Genomic DNA, 18,041 nt, shown 5'->3' on the forward strand with positions numbered 1-18,041 from the left:
TAGTAAAAAGAAAAGTTGTGATTGCTCAATGCCTATCAGCCAGAAATGGACATTCTGATCTCTCTCCTGTACTCAAGTGACATTTTTTGAGAGTAAGTGAGGGGCCTTCATGCCAGGACTCAGGTAGCCACTAACACAGACTGGCTAACAACTGGCTGAGCTATTTTGTCTAATTTATTGTTCAGTGCCTCTTCCGTGGTGAATGCTTTCTGGTGAGCATGAACATGTCATACAAAGACCTTCACAGTTGTGCCTATTCCTGTATGTCCATTCCCATGACTCTACCCCAGACCTCCCTATTTCTGATCTTCTAGTCATTTCCCTGCCTGGCTCATCACCAAGTCATCCAAGGCAATTCACTGCTGTCAATGAGTCCATGAGGTTATATATTCTAACCTCAGACCACTTCGCTTTCATACAAACTGGATAGTCATATGCACCAACCAAAGCTCTAACAATCACGATGTTTTTCTCTCACCACTGTTATCCAAGGTCAACCCTGAGTTACGCTGCCGTGCAACCACTGTCCATTCCCTCCTTGCACCCATATACCAAGCTGTTCTATGCATAAACCAAGCTCAGACTTTCTCCTCCTCCTTCGGCTGGTCATGCAGTGCCCTAGGTGTGAGCTGAGCGAGGGTACTAGGGTAACCGTGATGAGCAATATAGGAGTCTGGGCTACTTCTTCATGCACTTGTTTGTGCCCTCTGGCCTTGCTCATGCTTCGTTCTGGATGTACCACTTCATCTTATGTAGGTTTACCGCTGATCCTGACCAACTCTGTGACTTGGTGGATCCAAGAGTACCCGACTCATGATGGATAGCTCAGGAAGCATGATCATTTGGTGCCTCACACTCACAAGTTCCATCTCTATCAGGGCCCAGTACACTTGGGGCTGTGTTTCCAAAAGAAGTGTAATTCCTGCTCTGGATAGCATGACCCTGCCCCCAAACCTGCACTGTGATTTTCCTATTGGGGCTTATTCAACACTGCATCTTTTCCCACTGCTGACACCTGGAATACCCTAGAGTCTTCCAGAGCATGTGGCCCGTGCTGAAAAGTTACTTGTGTCACAGGCTGGACTGGCCACTAGGACAGACTTTGAGATGTGACCTCTGCAGTTGCACAGAGCCTTACTCTCAGAAGGTATCCACACTTGGCTTAATGTTTTACTGTCACCATCATGAAATTATTAACAATTTTATCTTTGAACTTTGTATTTTCTAAATGAAAGCCAATGGTAAGGAACATAGCATAAGCAGAGGAGATCAGCCAGATCAGGGGATAGTGCAGGCAGCAGACAGACGTCAAAGAACTGTCACGTGCCCATGCCTCTGGCCGTCCAGGGAGCTTTGGGACTTCAAGGCAAAGAGCCCAGCAAAAGTGGAGAGAGCAGTGGAGAAGCAGAAGTTAGCAACAGTGGTAGAAAGAAAAGAGACTCTACATAATGCCAGGGCTGGGACATCTGGGGGGGTATAGCTTGCCTGTCTGTTCCCGAATCCCATTTTTGCAATATTTGCACAAGTTTTTGAGAGCTGGGACAGGAACTGCCAGCTTTCAGGCAATATTCTTTATCAGTAAATTATTACTCCCCCAAAAACACACGTGGACATTGTAACAAAGCATGTCAGAGAATTATTAGAATTCTTCAGAGTTTGAAAACTTAGGCAACATGACAAATCAAGTGTCCATAAGCTTATAGATAGAAATTAATTTAAAGATTGTCACATTTGATGGAAAAGAACATTATTTTCATATGAAGCTCCCAATGAACCAATTGTTAATGATGAAAACAATTTAAAATTGTCCTTGCAATTGAAGATGCGGTGACAGAGTGCATAAACAGGCACTTTGAGCCCTGGCCGGGTGGGTCAGTTGGTTGGAGCATCATCCTGTGCACCAAATGGTTGTAGGTTCCACCCGCATCACGGCACAAACCTAGGTTGCAGGTTTGATCCCCAGTGGGAGGCAACAGATGGATGTTTCTCTCTCACTTTGGTGTTTCTCTCTCTCTCCCTCCCTTCCCCCGCCCTTCTTCCTCTCTCTAAAATCAATAAATATATCCTCTGGTGAGGATTTTAAAAAAATGATTGGCAATAATGTATTTGCCAAGAGCAACTGGCACTGCTCTCAGTTATACCAGTTAAAAATGAAGTTGTAAGCCCTGGCCAGGTAGAGTGTTATCCAGATACACCAAGGTTGTGGGTTCAATCCCTGGTCAGGGCACATACAAGAACCAACCAATGAATGAATAAAGAAGTGGAACAACATACCGATTATTTCTTTCTTTCTCTCTCTCTGTCTCTCTTTCTCTCTCTTCCTCTTGCTCTAAAATCAATGAATAAAAATTGTTTAAAAATAAGAAGTTGCTAAAAGTATACATTTTGATGGCCTAAGAAATAACTTTGCAGGAAAGCAAGCCATAAAAATCATATAACCAATCAAGATACCACATTAATAAGGTGTCATTATTTATTATATTGTGTACATTATAACACCAAAATATTTTTTCATTTTGTAAGATTCTGGTGTTACTCATATATCACTATAACGTGCGTTTTGTAAGTAATATAACATTTTTAAAAGAAAAGGCCTTATATTTTAGTGCCTTCCATGGCACTTCTTTCTTGCTGTTTTAAAACAAAGGGCCCCACATTTTTATTTCACACTGGAACCCACAGATTATGTAGTCAGCCCTGTCTGCTACTGAGCACTTTTTCCCTCCAGACACCACTCAAAGCTGGCAGCCTTTCACAACACTCGGTACAGTAGTCCCCCTGTTATGGGGGGGCGTGACATATTCCAAGACCCCCAGTGGATGTCTGAAACTGGAAATAGTACTGAACCCTATCTCTATGTTTTTTCTTATACATAACCATTTCACTTAAAGGAAGCACTTTACCGCTTCTCTTTGGCATGTCCAAATCGCCAGCATCACTGCTCTTCTGCTTTGGAACCATTATTATGTAAAATTAGGGTTATTTGAACGCAAGCACTGTGAAACCTCAACAGTAGATCTGATCACCAAAACAACTACCAAATGACTGACTGGTGAGTTAGTCAAAGGGATGCACACCCCATGTGGGGCAAAGGGGGACGGGTGTGAGATTTCAAGCTACTCAGAATGGCATGCAATTTAAAACTTGTGAATTGTTTATTTCCCCATTAAATGGACTTCTCCATTTAATATTTTCTGACCATCGTTCACTGTTGGTAACTGAAACTGCAGAAAAGGGGGAGCTACTCTATATGGGCTGAGGCAGTGTTCCTAGGTAGAATGGGTTGCATACAGAAGACAAAAGAAGTTTACCAAACACTATTTCTCTCTTTGTATGAAGAAATGCAAGATATAGCAATTTGTTTTTACTTTGGAGGCAACATCCTGGAACATCTTGGACCCCTAAAATCCTTTACTGAGGAGCCAAGTCCCTGAATTTTCACAAGGTCTATCTCCCACCCTCCAAAGCACGTGTCCTATCAGATTCCAGCATGCCTCTTGTTCATCCTGCCTGATCAGCATGATGTCATCAATGTGACAGATGGATGTGATGTTCTGTAGGGCAGTCTAGATCTGGCTAAACTATACTGACATATGGTTACAGTAGGTGTCTTAACACCTTGATTTGTTAATTCCTTCATCTCTGTCATTTATTATCTGTTTCTATTGACTGATTTTTCTCCTGGTTTTTGGACATATTCTCCTGTTTGGGGGCCTGTATAGTTATTTTTCTACTAGATGCAAGACACTGTGAATTTCACATTACTGAATATTTAGATTTTGTAGTCTTCCCTTAAAGAGTGGGGATCTTGTTTTGGCAGGCAAGTTATTATTCTAGCAGGTCATCTTGATATTTTGAGACTTGTATTTAAACTTTGTTATCATAGGTGTACAGTACTTTTCCCTTAGGATAGTTTAGCTCTCCTACTAAAGTATAACCTTTCTGGGTTCTCAACTGAATGCCCCTTGTGATTAAGGAAGACTTTCTCTCCTGGCTGGTTTTCAAACATCACCTCCTTTGAGAATTATTATTTCTTAATCACTGTCTTACCTTATGGTGCCTTCATCCTATGCACACACACCCTGGTGTTCAACAAAGTCTCAAAAGGATATCTATGCAGATGTATAGAGCTTTTCATCTACAGAGCTACCGCCTCTTTCGAACTTTGCCGCACACCTTCCAGCTGCCTCACCCTCCCTAAACTTAATCTCTGTTCCCTCAACTCATCCTGGTTCTACATGAGATCCTCTTTCTGGCTCGCTGGTTCAGAATGTGCCACGAGCTAGAAAACTAGGGCAACACTTCTTTTACCTACGACTTTTAGTTGAGTATATGACATTTTGAAGTACTTCCACAATTATTTTTACCTTATGGTATAGTGTTTTTACAAGTTTTGAAAGACTTTTTTGTGTTGGATGATCCAAATTGGAGAATATACATACACCTTGTTGGAGCCAGGAGTTTCGGGGTATTGTTCTGAGTTGGAAATAAAACTTGACAGCTCATCTTGCCAGGGATGTTTGTTTTCATAGACTGCAGCAGAGGGCATGGTTGAGCTGCTCTAGAGTCACCACATCAATTTCTGGAGTCCTAATTTCATGGAACTTCCCCCCTAAAGAGTACTTAATGTGGTTGTGTGACCATGATTTTCAGGGGTTTTGTTGTTGTTCAAAGTACACATCCTCCAACATCTTCTAAGAGGGCTTTCAAAAATGCACAAAGAAATATTACGGTAAATATTCAAAGAGTCACAGGAATATTAGGCTATCAGGATACCGAAATTGTTGGTTTGTTTTAAACCACTATTAACAGCTAGGGAATAGAGAGATGACTTGGAATCCAGCTCCAAATTTAAGAGCTGAGTTGCAAAGAAAATTAAAACCGATTAAATATAAGGGTCCTCAATTAGCGTTCGTTGGCTTTGGAGATTAAACATGGTAAAGCTGACTTTGCCTACCAGCTGATCTTACTAACTGGTAGGTGTAGTCCTTTCTCTTAATTCTTGTTAGCTGAGTCCCTCCTCCTTTTCAGCTTATCTTCGCTCCGTTTTAGTTTTTGCACCACGGGCTCAGAAATACGTCCTACCAGAACCTAAGCCGAGACTGAGCCTGAAGGAAGCCAGGACCCCGCGCTGGGCGGCATTCTTCTCCAGCTCCGCCCACTTCCGGATTCCCCTCCCGGCGGCTCCCGCCGGCAGTCCCTTTCGCTCAGCAGCCCCACCCCGCCGCGGCCGCCCACGTGACCACACAACGTGCTCCGCCCCCGCCGGGTTCACGTGATTGCGCCTGGGGAGAAAACGCCTGACTCCAGCTTGTGGCCTTCACGGTACAACCTTCTTTTCCTGCGGCCCTTCGGCCTCTTGTCCTTCAGCCATCCGCGCGTCCCAACACACCGTCCCGGGGGCCTCCCGCCCGGAGCCCTGTCCGCCATGCGGCTTCTGCCTCTGGCCCCAGGTGGGCCCCGGCGTCACCAGCCCTCCTGCAGCCTAGCGCCGCTACTGCTTCTGCTGGGCTGCTGCCTGGGGGTCTCCCGGGTGGCGGCTGGCTCTCGGAGGCCCAACGTGGTGCTGCTCCTCACCGACGACCAGGACGAAGTGCTCGGCGGCATGGTAACTCCTGTCTGTATTTCTGCCCCGCCCCTCTATCTTTCGGGCTGACTCCCTGGTTTCTTGCCCTCTTTTCTCATCCTCACCCCGCGCTGTTGAACTGGCTGTCTTGACTCTGTAGGTTTGCTTTTGCCACGCCAGGCCCTTTACGCAGGTCTGAGGGGGCCTCAGGACTCTTATTTCCTCTTCCCGCTCCAGCGCCTCTTTTAGATTGACACTTGGACGCGCTGCACAGAGCTTCTAGTCTAGACCTCACTGCTGCGGAGTTTGCGGTACTATCACCACAGACACAGGTGGACGCCAGTTAGGGATGGGCTGAACCGATGAGCGACAGGTGTTGGCTAAGAATATGCAAGTCTTGACTATCTTTTGGATTACAGGACAAGTCCAGCTCCCTTTGTGAGGACCTAGACCACTTCTGCCTTTGTCCCCGGGTACAGTGTCTGTGCCTGATATTTATAAAATAAGGGCTGAAGTGAACCAATCTGTAGGTAGGTTGTCCAACTATTCAGGGTATGCTTTGCCGCACATGAGTCAAGAAATCCAATTAGCCTAATTGAACACCTGGCTGATGCATTGCATGCTAATAGTGTTCTTTTATATCAAATGAGTGTTGTCGTGAGACTTCATTTTTTTTTCCAGAGTTAATTTTGCTTCTTTATCTTAGATTATGACCCTCAGGAGTATCCACCCAAAACAAACCTCTACTCATGCAAGCCCAAAAAGTGGCTTGCCTTTATTGCCTAATAACACAATGCTTTATTGTGTTCTTCCTTTCAGTTCCCATTGCTTTCAGCAAAATGCTGAGATTATGAAAACAAGTCAGGCAAGAGGTTCCTAACTTTTACTGTGTGGTAACACCCTAGCTCAGTGTCCTTCATCCTGCTCATTGCAGCCCATAAGTGAGTTGTGAAATCAGTTTAGTGAGTAACTACCAGCATTTTCACTTTTCTGTGGAATAGTGTAGAATAGAAAATATCTATGAGGTACAGGCAGTAAAAGTAAGCATATCCATATGTATTTTTTTTGCATTGTAAATTAAAATATTTCTTACCCAGAGTCATATGAGAATCTTACCCAGGAGTATGAGAATCTTTTCTAGCTGATGTTTAAGATGCTTGCGTTTTGCCTCCACACTTCCTGCCACATATGCCTCATTACCTTTTAGTTTCTACTCAGCCACATTGACGTTGAAGAGCCTGGACTTAATTGTCCTCCTGGAATTTACTTTGTTTTTTTCCATCATTCCAACAGCTACACTTACCCTCCTCACAAAACTCTTTGTTTGTTTTTTTAAAGTTTTATTTATTTTTAGAGAGAGGGAAAGGGAAGGAGAAAGAGAGGGAATGAAACATCAATGTGTGGTTGCCTCTTGCACCCCCCTACGGGGAACCTGGCCTGCAACCCAGGCATGTGCCCTGATCAGGAATCGAACCAGTGACCCTTTGGTTTGTAAGCCCCTGCTCAATCCCCTGAGCTACACCAGCCAAGGAAAACTCCTTGTTTTTTTAAAGAAGAAAAAAATACCTTTTGTGTTCTTGAAAAGTATTTTATCCAGAAAAAGCAAGCCACCTTTATCAAAAACTAATAATAGTTTAGTTAAAAGCTAAAGCTTTCACATGTCTGTTGAAAACAGATTCATCACTTTAAGATGTGTTGCTCAGAATTCAGTTTAATTTTTGTAAACCACAGATGTGGTCTGTGTATACATATTTGAGGTTTCTTCCCCTTAACGTGTTAATCCCATTTGCTTCTTTAAACCATAGCAGATTCTTTTTTATAGGTGTCGGTTTATACTGGAGAGAAGAGCCAATATTGAATGGGGGGAACAAGTTGAATTTAATGCTCCAACTCTGGAGAATTGTTGCTTCTCTTGTAGGCTTTTCCAGAATATTTTATGACTAGTTGTCAAATAGGACTTGACGGGGAAGAACTAGGACAATAACAGCATTTGAGGCTCTGCATGGAGCCAGAGTGTGAGGTGTTTTGTACTCGTGCTTCAGTCACAACAGGAGTCCTCTGCTGTGGGGGGTTGTCCTTATCTTAAACAAGAGGAAACTAAAATTCCGAGGGAGTTAAGGAACTTGGCCAAGGTTCATACAGCTCATGAGATACCAGGCCTCGTGTCTTATGATCTCAGAGCCCCGTGCTTTTTCTCCTGTCCGAAAACACAGTGATAATACTGACTTAAAGATGTCATTCCACATACCGACATCAGCATAGTTACTTACACCATAGATCAGAGGTTCTTCAGGTGACATTCAGGAGCACCAGTGGGTCATAGAACTTCTTAATACTTTGTAATACCTTGTATATATACTATGAAGGCTTTGTCTTTGTTTCTGTGGGGGGAGAGAGGTCTCTGACCGCCCCCCCTCCCCAAGATTGTGAATTGCCACCATAGTTAGCAAAATAGATAGTAGTCAATCCCCCAGACTAAATCAGGTCAAAGGATTATAACACTTGTGTGATTGTGGTTTTATGTGGAATCGTTCATCTTTGAATTAGTCTGTTAAAGATTTTATTTCTTTTTAGACAGAGGGAAACGGAGGGAGAAAAAAAGGGAGAGAAACATGATTGGTTGCCTCTCACACGCTCCCAATCAGGGACCTGGCCCACAACCCAGGCATGTGCCCTGACTGGGAATCGAACCAATGACCTTTTGGTTTGCAGGCGGGCACTCAAAACACTGAGCCACACTAGCCAGGGCTGAAATAGTCTTTTATGTGGTAGCATTGTCTTTAACATTTCACTATGTCTGTTGCAGGTATCATCTGTGAGACTTCGTTTTTAGCCACCCCTGGGATCTATTCCGGTCTATTTATTTCTTGATTTTATTTGAATGTGATTTATGGTGTGATGGACATACTGTTCACAGGTTGCTCTTTTTAAAATCATTCACTCTAGAAAAAGTGGTATTTGGTCACCTTTTCAAAATTTCGATGATGCGAAGGAAGGATCTGTAATGAAATGTAGGGGAAGACTAAATATATTGTGCCTCTGCTTCACTTAAAGCAAAGTGGTTTTCCATTGAAAAAGGAAAAGTTAGCTGTAGAATTAAAAGAATTGTCAAAACTATTTCCGAGCCCTGGTGTACATGGTAGCTAGGAAAGTAAAAGAGTCCTTAGGGTTTTTATGGAAGGGATTTTGCTTTGCAAGTGTAAGATTGGCTGCTTCATAGAGAATGTTGTATGGCCTCAACCTCGCCAGCCACCAGCTTTGCTCACATCTTAAGGATCGATGTTAGCGTGGGCACACGTACACATTTTCAGTGCAGTGTGGGCCCTTGATTGGGACTTGTCTGACTAAGCACAGATTTTATGCTTACCATTTGTACTACTATTTGTAGTCCAATGATTATGGTTAATATAAATCTCTTACACTATACTCTCAACTCCTGTGCAGCCCTGCATCATCCTCTGGCTTCTGCCTAACTCTCTGACCTTGTTTTATCCCATTCCCCCCTTTAGTGACCACACTGCTTCTGACACACTGGCCACCTTTCTGTCCCTCACATGTGCCTCTTTCCTTGTGTGGCAGCCTTTGTACTTGTTACTCACTCCTGTAAGCGTCTTATCCTGGATCTTTGCATGGCTGACTCCTTATCATGTGACTCTCAGCACTGGTTAGCTCCTGAAAGAGGCCATTCTTGACCTACCATCTGAAGTATTTTCCACCTTTCCTCCCACCAGCTATAAGCACATCATCCTGGTTTATTCTCTTCAGAGCACTTTTCACTGCCCAAAACGATTGTTTGTTTACCCGTTAGTTGTTTAAGTCCCCAAGAGTACAAAGATCATCAGAGCAGGGACCTTCTATCTTTTGTCCACCATTGCCAAGACCAGTGTCTGGCACAAATTAAGTGTTTAACAAATATTTCATAATCATATGGTATGGTCTTCCTGTAACTCAGATATTCCTCAGTAACTTTGCATATTTACCAATTAGATGAATAAGTCCCATATAATCAACTCACATGTTCCTTTTCCTCACTTACACTTTGCATTCTCATTTCCCCTCCCTATGTCCTCACTGTAACTCAGCTTCTTCATCCATCTAATGTTTTATTCAGCCACATGTTCTGTACCTGAGGATAGTACCCAGTGATGTCTTATGGGAGATTATGGCTGGTGACATTGCTTATGAAAGGTTACCATAGACCATATGTATCTCTAGCATTTCCTGGGGACCTGTTATGCATCTACTCATGAAATTGTTAAAGCTCCTCTTGAATAAGTTAGAATTCTCATCCTTTTGAGGTCATGGTTTCCTTAGGTTTTCTACTATGTAAAACCATGGGGAAAGTCCTTTACACAATATTGAAAGTGAGGCTCTTGTTAACACAGTTGTATATTTGGATTATCTTTAAGGAACTATTAAACAACAAAATACACTTAAAGCTGCATTCAATTTGGGCTTACTGACTCCTAATACAACTAAAATGAGCCTTTTTGATGGTTTTTCTTGCTGAATAAAGATTATTTATTCAGATTTATGTTTCTCTTTATTTGTATTTAAATGACTATCTTCACACTTTTTTCCTCACTCTAGGATTTGTATTAATTATTCTCTATGCTTGTCAGGGTCTAAGTTTGTTTTTTTTTTAAGAGGTTTTTTTTAAGTTTTTAAAAAATTTTTATTGTTATTCAATTACTGTTGCTGCATTTTCTCCCCATCCCTCCACCCCCACCCCAGCCGAACCCACTTCCCTCCCCCGCCTCCACCTTCCCCCTTAATTTTGTCCATGTGTCCTTTATAGTAGTTCCTGTAAATCCCTCTCCCCGCTGTCACTTCCCCACTCCCCTCTGGCTGTTGTTAGATTGTTCTTAACTTCAATGTCTCTGGTTATATTTTGTTTGCTTTTTTCTTTTGTTGATTATGTTCCAGTTAAAGGTGAGATCATATGGTATTTATCCCTCACCTCCTGGCTTATTTCACTTAGCTTAATGCTCTCCAGTTCCATCCATGCTGTTGCAAAGGGTATAAGCTCCTTCTTTCTCTCTGCTGCGTAGAATTCCATTGTGTAAATGTACCGTAGTTTTTTGATCCACTCATTTGCTGATGGGCACTTAGGTTGCTTCCATTACAGTTGTCCCCATTCCCCTCCTCCCCCCCCCCCATTCAGGGTCTTAGATTTTAAACAAAAGATAAAAAGCAAGGATATAAACAAAGTAATTTCTGACTAGTCTTTTGCTTGACAGGGTTCTGTGTATGCCTGTTTGCCACCTGGTTCAAGTCCTTACTTGAGGTGGTGATGTGTCTTGTGCAGAGGACCATGAGTTTATAGTTGAAAGTGTGCATCTGGGCTCGGCTCCACCAACTGAATGTCTGATGTTTGAGTTAGTCTCCGAGCCACAGGGCCTCGCTGGCTTTCAGAACCTAAGTGTTATACCGTAACTGCTTTAAAAGTTAGAAGGCTCCTGTTATATGATTTCCCACATCCTGCTTCTAAGATGAGTTAATGGAGATAGCTCTGCCCTATCTTATAAGGGGGCTGGTGACCAATGAGACAAGGGCACACAGTTCCATTACATTCACATCAGCCTTGCTAAAATAAGCCAGCGACTGTGAACTTTCCCTTCCTGCAAGCATTATGAAACACTGAACCTTTGCATGGGAAAGAGCTGACTAAGCGTTTCATCTCCAGAATCCCTCTCTTGGCTGTTTCTTAGTGTTAGGTGGAGCCGATTGGTTGGGAACAAGAGGTTGAGTTAAGATGCAAAACCCATGAATTTTGGGTGCTGTTTTGTAGTTTATTGGAAGAAACAGTTTAACCGATAATTATTTACTTTACAGACACCACTAAAGAAAACCAAGGCTCTCATTGGAGAGATGGGGATGACTTTCTCCAGTGCTGTAAGTTTTGAAGCGAATTTAATTTTGTTAGACTTTAACTGTGTTTATGTTCTGAGAAGAAACAGTCTCTTTTGGGTAGTCGGTGTTTTTTTTCCTAAGATAAATGCCTGCTGTGAAGGAAGGACTTTATTTAATGTGATATAAAGTCGGTTAATTGAAATATTATATCTCACCAATTGAAGATCAGCTACAGGTATTTTCTAAGACAGTCTGACCTGCAACTCAGAGAATTTATTTCAGACCTGACTGTTTGAGGTGTGAAAATGGAGTGTAAGACATAGATAACGTACGTGCTGTTTGAACCATTCCGTGGTGACAGCCTGCAGGCCACTCGACAAAGCCCAACCCTCACAGCCAACCCTGAGAAAGGCAGTAGCAACAAAAGCAAACCAGCAACAACTCTGTGTGTGTGTCTGTGTGTGTGTGTAAAACATAAACATGTGTATTTAAACATAGATCCAAAGACTCAAAATACAAGTAAAGAACCACATACACACACAAGGCAGTGGTAACCTAGCTTCATATCAAGAAACCCATTGAACAGCAGCATGGTGCTGTGCTTCAGCGCACTGACTCTGGAGCCAGGTTGCCTGGTTTTGAACGCTGTCTACTTCTTTTCTAGTGGTGTGACCTTGGGCAAGTTATTAACTTTTATGGCCCTTGTTTTCCACATTTGTAAATGGGGGTACTAAAACCTATCTCAGCGTTTTTGTGAGGTTAAGGGAATTGATACATGTAAAACAAGCACTTCTATTGGTGCCTGACTTCCAGTAAGTATAGTCATCCCTTGGCATCTGTTGAAGGATTGGTTTCAGGACCACCCCCCGCCCCTCAGATACCAAATCTGTGGATGCTCAGGTCCCTTAAATGAAATGGTATAGTAATTTGCATGTAACCTGTGCACACATTCCTGTATCCTGTAAATCATCTCTAGATTGCTTATAATACCTAATATAATGTAAGTGTTACATAAATAGTTGTTACACTGTATTGTTTAGGGAATAATGAAAAGAAAAAGATCTGTACATGTTCAGTGCAGATGCAACCACATCATAGATCTAACTACACAGTTTGCGTCAGCAACAACTTAATTTTTCTTTTCCAAATATTTTCAGTTCTCAGTTGGTTGACTCTGGCAGAGTCCACAGATACAGAGGGCTGACTGTACGACGTAATGGTGGTTACTATATTGTCTACCAACATGGAATTGGTGGTTGAAAGAAGGATAATTATATGTTTATCTCAATAGATGCTTGAAAATCCTCTGAAATGTTAGTATCCTTTCCTGGTAGTTTATTAAGCTTTTGGAGGAATACATCCTTATGGTGAATACTTGAAACAAACAGCACACGTACGGTTAAGGTGACAGACTCGGTCACCGCTGGCAGGGATGAGACAAAGGTGTAAGACCTCTCGCTTAATGTTACTCTGAACTGTCTGGTCACTGGAGTAAGTCTTTTGGAATTAAGAGGTAAAATTATTGGGAATAGACAATTATTTTTTCTACTTGTTTGGATTGTCTACCTAGAAAGCAGGAGAATTGTTGGAAAACTTTTTAATAGAACTTAGTATGGTAGAAACAAAAAAAATTAAAAGAAAAACAACTTCCCTATAACTAGTTAGAGAAATATGGGGTGGGGTGGGGGGCAGATCCCATTTTCACAGCAGGAAAATAAAGACTCTAGGAATAGCTGGTGGTAGCTAGTATGGTTATTTAAGATCTTTATAAATAAAGTTGCAGAACTTTGTAATAAAAATACTTAATATGAAGACATGCACATTACTTTCTATGGGAAGACACAAATTATAAAATGTTTATTCTAATCAGAATCCCATTAAGATGATTTTATGCTGCATTAAGTGATTCCAAAGTTATCTGGAATAATAAGTAGGCTACAACAATTAAGGGGATTTTTTTTTTTTTAAGAGAAAGAAATTGCCCTACATGATACTAAAATGTACATGAAGATACAGCAAACAGTGTGGCATTGGCCAAAAAAATAGGTCAGGAAACAAAGAAAGGAAAGAATTAAAAGAGTTGCCAATGTAAAAATAACAAAAGTCAAACATCTAACAAAATTAACAGGCAAACATAAAAAATGGGAAGTATTGTAACATGATCGAATCCTTCCTTAACTCAAATTTTATGTAACGAGGCCAACAACTGCCCAGGAGGAAAAAGTGTGCAAAGCACATGAACAGACATTCACATAAACACAATTGGTCAGTGTGCATATGGAGAATGCTCAACCTCACCAGTATTTTAAAGTGTCAAATCCAATATGAAAAGCCGAATACAGAATAAGTATTTACAAGGGGTAATATGCAAAGTTGTGCTCAATGAGCCTGCCCTGATGGTGTGCAAGTATAAGCTAGTATTGTATTACCTTTCTAAAAAATGGCTTGGTGGTATGTATTAGAAGTTGTACAAATATTATTGGGTAGAAAGGGGTAAGTCTATGGGTGACAGTAGCTAATAGAAACGTAATTAAAGTAGAAAAAAATCTGTCTTCCGTGTATAAAGTGATACAGGAATTATGTAAAGCTACAAATCAGCCTGAAAATGAGGCTCTACTTCTCAGCTACTTTAAATTCAAGTACTATTCTTTATCTTTGATTAAGACCTAGTTCCCACCACGCTGTACTGCTTGCATGTAGATATTTCTTTGAGATGAGGTTAGAATAACATGTTACCCTGTAGAAGAAACCAGCTGAAAGTAAATCTCTTCTCTTGGTTTGTTTAATCTGCTTTCCTATCTCCGCTATGTTACTTAAAGCAGCTCCAAAGTGTGTCATGTATAAAGAAAATACTCCATGGGACACTAGAAATTTGAAGTTAGTATTATTGAGCAGCTCTCTTTACTCTCTTTAGAAATGATGAGAAATCCATCTTCCTTGTGTAACTTTGTCCCTTTTGCTTCTGTCTCCTGTATAGTATGTGCCAAGTGCTCTTTGCTGCCCGAGCCGCGCCAGTATCCTGACGGGGAAGTATCCACATAATCATCACGTTGTTAACAACACTTTAGAGGGAAACTGCAGTAGTAAATCTTGGCAGAAGATCCAAGAACCGAATACTTTCCCAGCAATTCTCAGATCAATGTGTGGTTATCAAACCTTTTTTGCGGGGAAATACTTAAATGAGGTATGTTGAATGGTCTCATTATTCCCTTAAAAAAAAAAAAACCAGCTTTTTAAATGTGAATTGATATAATTCATGTTCATTGCTTTTTGATAAGTATCCATTCAAGTTGTTAAGGGATTTTTGGCAAATGTTGTTTTATCCTAGTCCGTAAATAGGAACTTATATGAACATATTTACATATTTACATCATTTGGGTACTGAGGTATTTTTCTTTTAGATAGTCTCAGGAGCATTTGTTGAAAAATTATCCCAGGATTGCTGCTGTGTGATGCGTCTTCTCCTTTTAACTCAGTCTGCTCGTCATGTGGCTGTCGTGTTCTCTTCGCTTCCAGTTCCCCTTTACTGGGGTCAGAATGAAGAATATTTTCCTCTCAGTGTCTTTCCTGAATTACAACAGTTTGTGCTTAATCCATTTCCTAACCTGAAAAGTGGGAACAAAACGTGGACAGATCAGTGGTAAAGAGGAAGCACCCAGAGCCGGGGGTAGTCAGGTCACTCAAGCCAGTGCTGTGCAGTGGGTGTGCGGGCCTCTTGGGCCTGCATGGGAGGTTCCTCATCATGACCTGCCAAGGCCTCGTTTCCTGGCCTCACACCCACCACATTGGCCTTAGCTTTTAGTCAAAGTTCGAGCTTAAAGGAAATAGTGTATTTGAGAGTGTTTGGGGTTATCTCTTCCAGTAAAATTGGGCATTTAGGACAAAGAGGAGAAGTACATTTTCGTACATATTTTATCTGTGTTTGCTAGAGATCTTAATATCTGAAGTTTCTTTTACTTCTCCCCCCTCCCACAATACCTGGGGGAATTTGCAGCCTTGTGGGATTGAAGGAGGATAACTAAATTTGAAAAGAATCATGAGAAATAAGTACTAGGTTATTAGGTTAAGGTTATGGGTCATAAAGAGAACTTAATACTATGCATACTCAGGATCATCTAATGTATATATCAAATTAGGAGAAATTCTTTAAAATAGCAAAGATTTAGTTCTGAGGGATTAAATTCTGCCTTAAATGGACACTATTAAACCTTGTCGAAATAGAATGGGATGATTCTGTGGTCTCTTCACTGACTGGTCTCATCAGAAAAACTGAGTTCCAAAAGTAGATTTCATCAGCAGGACAGCTGAAATTATAGGCTAGTAGCTCATAATTGGATTATTTTCCCTGTTGTTAGTCACAGGGTCAGTCGAACTATTCAGTCTAAGCCATCAGTAGCTCAGCAAGTGAGCCCTGTGGCCTAAGCCATGGGGTTTTTTCTGTAAAGGGCCAGAAGTAAATAGTTGAGGCTTTGTAAGCCCTATGTCTCTGTTGTGGGTATTCAGCTCTACCATTGGAGCATGAAAGCAGCCATAGACATTCCGCAAACCAGTGAGTGTGGCTGTGTTCCAATAAAACTTTATCATCACTGAAATTTCAATTTCATGTAGCTCTCACATGTCACAAAATATTCCTCTTTTGATTGGTATTTATATTTTTTAATGGTTGGGGGAGAAAATTCTTAGCTTGCTGGCCCTACAGAACAGTTGGCAGGCTAGATTTAGCCCATAGTTTGCCAACTCCTGCTTCAGAAGCTTCTAGGATTATAGCTTTTTTTAATTTTTTGCTGATTTATGTGTTTGGGAAAAGCTAGCGCCTGCCACGTTTAAGGGACTGTGATCTGCAAGATTCTATAAGTGTACTGTTTCTTTGTGGCCTGGTCATGTCTAAGGACTTCTGATGCTCTGCTTGTCTTGCTTTTCAGTATGGGGCCCCAGATGCCGGTGGATTAGAGCACGTTCCCCTGGGATGGAGTTACTGGTATGCCTTGGTGAGTGGTATTGAACTCAGTGACAATTATACATAGCCCTATTGATGCAAAATATGTTTACTTTATGATTAGGCTCTGATATTGACATAACTTGGTTTGCTTTTATGATTGACTGTTTTATCTCCTTGAAGGAAAAGTCTTTTGATTTGTGAGTAATTCCTTTGTGGAGGTTTAGCAACATATTTTGCTGTTCTACCTAATGCACTCCTGTTTTTGTTTTTAAGTAGGACATATTATTGAAACTATGCTAGTAGTTAATTAAAACCCCAGTCAAAAACTCCAATTCAATATGACTTGAGTAATTACCCTTTTTTATGTCTTATCACTATTTAAATAGTGTGTTGGTTAGCCTCACATGGTTTTTGACTTGTGTTTTATTTGCTGATGTCGTAATAAATTTTATTTTCCTCTCTTTAATAGGAAAAGAATTCTAAATACTATAATTATACCCTCTCTATCAATGGGAAGGCACGAAAGCATGGTGAAAACTACAGTATGGACTACCTGACAGATGTTCTGGTGAGTTATTGAAACTCTGTCTCTGCAAGTTTGGCTCACATGTGATGAAAGACTTTGCCAAGAAAACCTTTAGTTGTATTGGTTCATGTTGGGTAATGTGAATGAATAATAACTCCGTCTAACTGCCAAAGAATATTTCCCACTGATTAAAAACTCCTGAGAGTGTTTTTCTTTGTATATAAGCCCGGCTCAGATAATGTCCTTGAAATCCCAGCAACAAATCCCTTTTTCAAAGTCTGTCTCTGAGACGACAGATCACTGGAAGAGGTTTTACTTTGTAAGGGTCCCTACTCTTCACCTCAGTTTTACTCAAAGCTACAAGATGGCAGCTTCATCACGAGGGTGGGGATGACAGGGGTTTGGGAGTTCTTCAGTATTGTGCATTTATATATAAAAAATGCCAGAATGGGATGAAGTTGGGACTCTCCCATCTAAGGTGTTTCTCATGACAGCCCTCTCTAGAGCATTCCTTCACCAAATGTTTCAGCGCTCATTGTAGTGGGTGTTCAGTCCTAAATGGGGCACAGTCCTTGATTCTGTGAAAAGTAGCTTTTTAGTGGCAGATTTTATTTGTGCATGTGTGTACACACATTCACGTACTACCTTGTTAGATGATGATCAGTTAGAGAAACGAGGCCGGGTGTGGGGATCACTCAGATAACATTTAAGCACAGCCCTGAAGTAGGTGAGAGCGAGCCGTCCAGGTCAGGGGAGAGAGGCCGCAGGCAGGAGGAGTGCAGTCGGGGCCGCTGGGCAGCGTGTGCCTGGCGTGTTGCAGTGCCACAGGTCTCTCACAAGGCCGGAGGAAGCTGGCGGGCAGGGTGGTGACAGCACATGATGCAGTCAGTTCCCTTTGAGTTTAGTCGTGGGAGTAAATGAAGACACAAATCAGCTAGAACAGTTAAGTACATAACATGTATGTGGGATGCTTTCATTTTCTTATTTCATCTCCAAATAAGCCAATGACAAATATAAGTCCATATCAATTAAAGGCCTGGTGTGATTTATTTGGACATAACTTATGATATCTGCTCTCTACATATTTTTGTGAGATTAAGGTAATTTAATCCACCTTTCCCGCTGTTGTAAATTAGATTGACTCTATTTTTATATTC

At 41.4% G+C, this 18,041-nt stretch overlaps 1 protein-coding gene across 1 annotated transcript in view; it reads left to right on the forward strand.

Annotated features, from left to right (window-relative positions):
* The first annotated feature begins 5,258 nt into the window (after positions 1–5,258).
* The window catches only part of GNS (glucosamine (N-acetyl)-6-sulfatase), a 43,856-nt gene continuing 31,073 nt past the window's right edge, over positions 5,259–18,041 (forward strand). The window contains exons 1-5 of the mRNA XM_024576271.3: positions 5,259–5,608; positions 11,402–11,461; positions 14,397–14,603; positions 16,342–16,407; positions 16,828–16,926. Coding sequence (XP_024432039.1) covers positions 5,429–5,608; positions 11,402–11,461; positions 14,397–14,603; positions 16,342–16,407; positions 16,828–16,926 — 612 coding nt within the window. The 5' untranslated portion in view covers positions 5,259–5,428. The remainder of the gene's footprint in view (positions 5,609–11,401; positions 11,462–14,396; positions 14,604–16,341; positions 16,408–16,827; positions 16,927–18,041) is intronic.

This window comes from Desmodus rotundus, chromosome 3 (assembly GCF_022682495.2).
Source record: "Desmodus rotundus isolate HL8 chromosome 3, HLdesRot8A.1, whole genome shotgun sequence".
Lineage (NCBI taxonomy): Eukaryota > Metazoa > Chordata > Mammalia > Chiroptera > Phyllostomidae > Desmodus > Desmodus rotundus.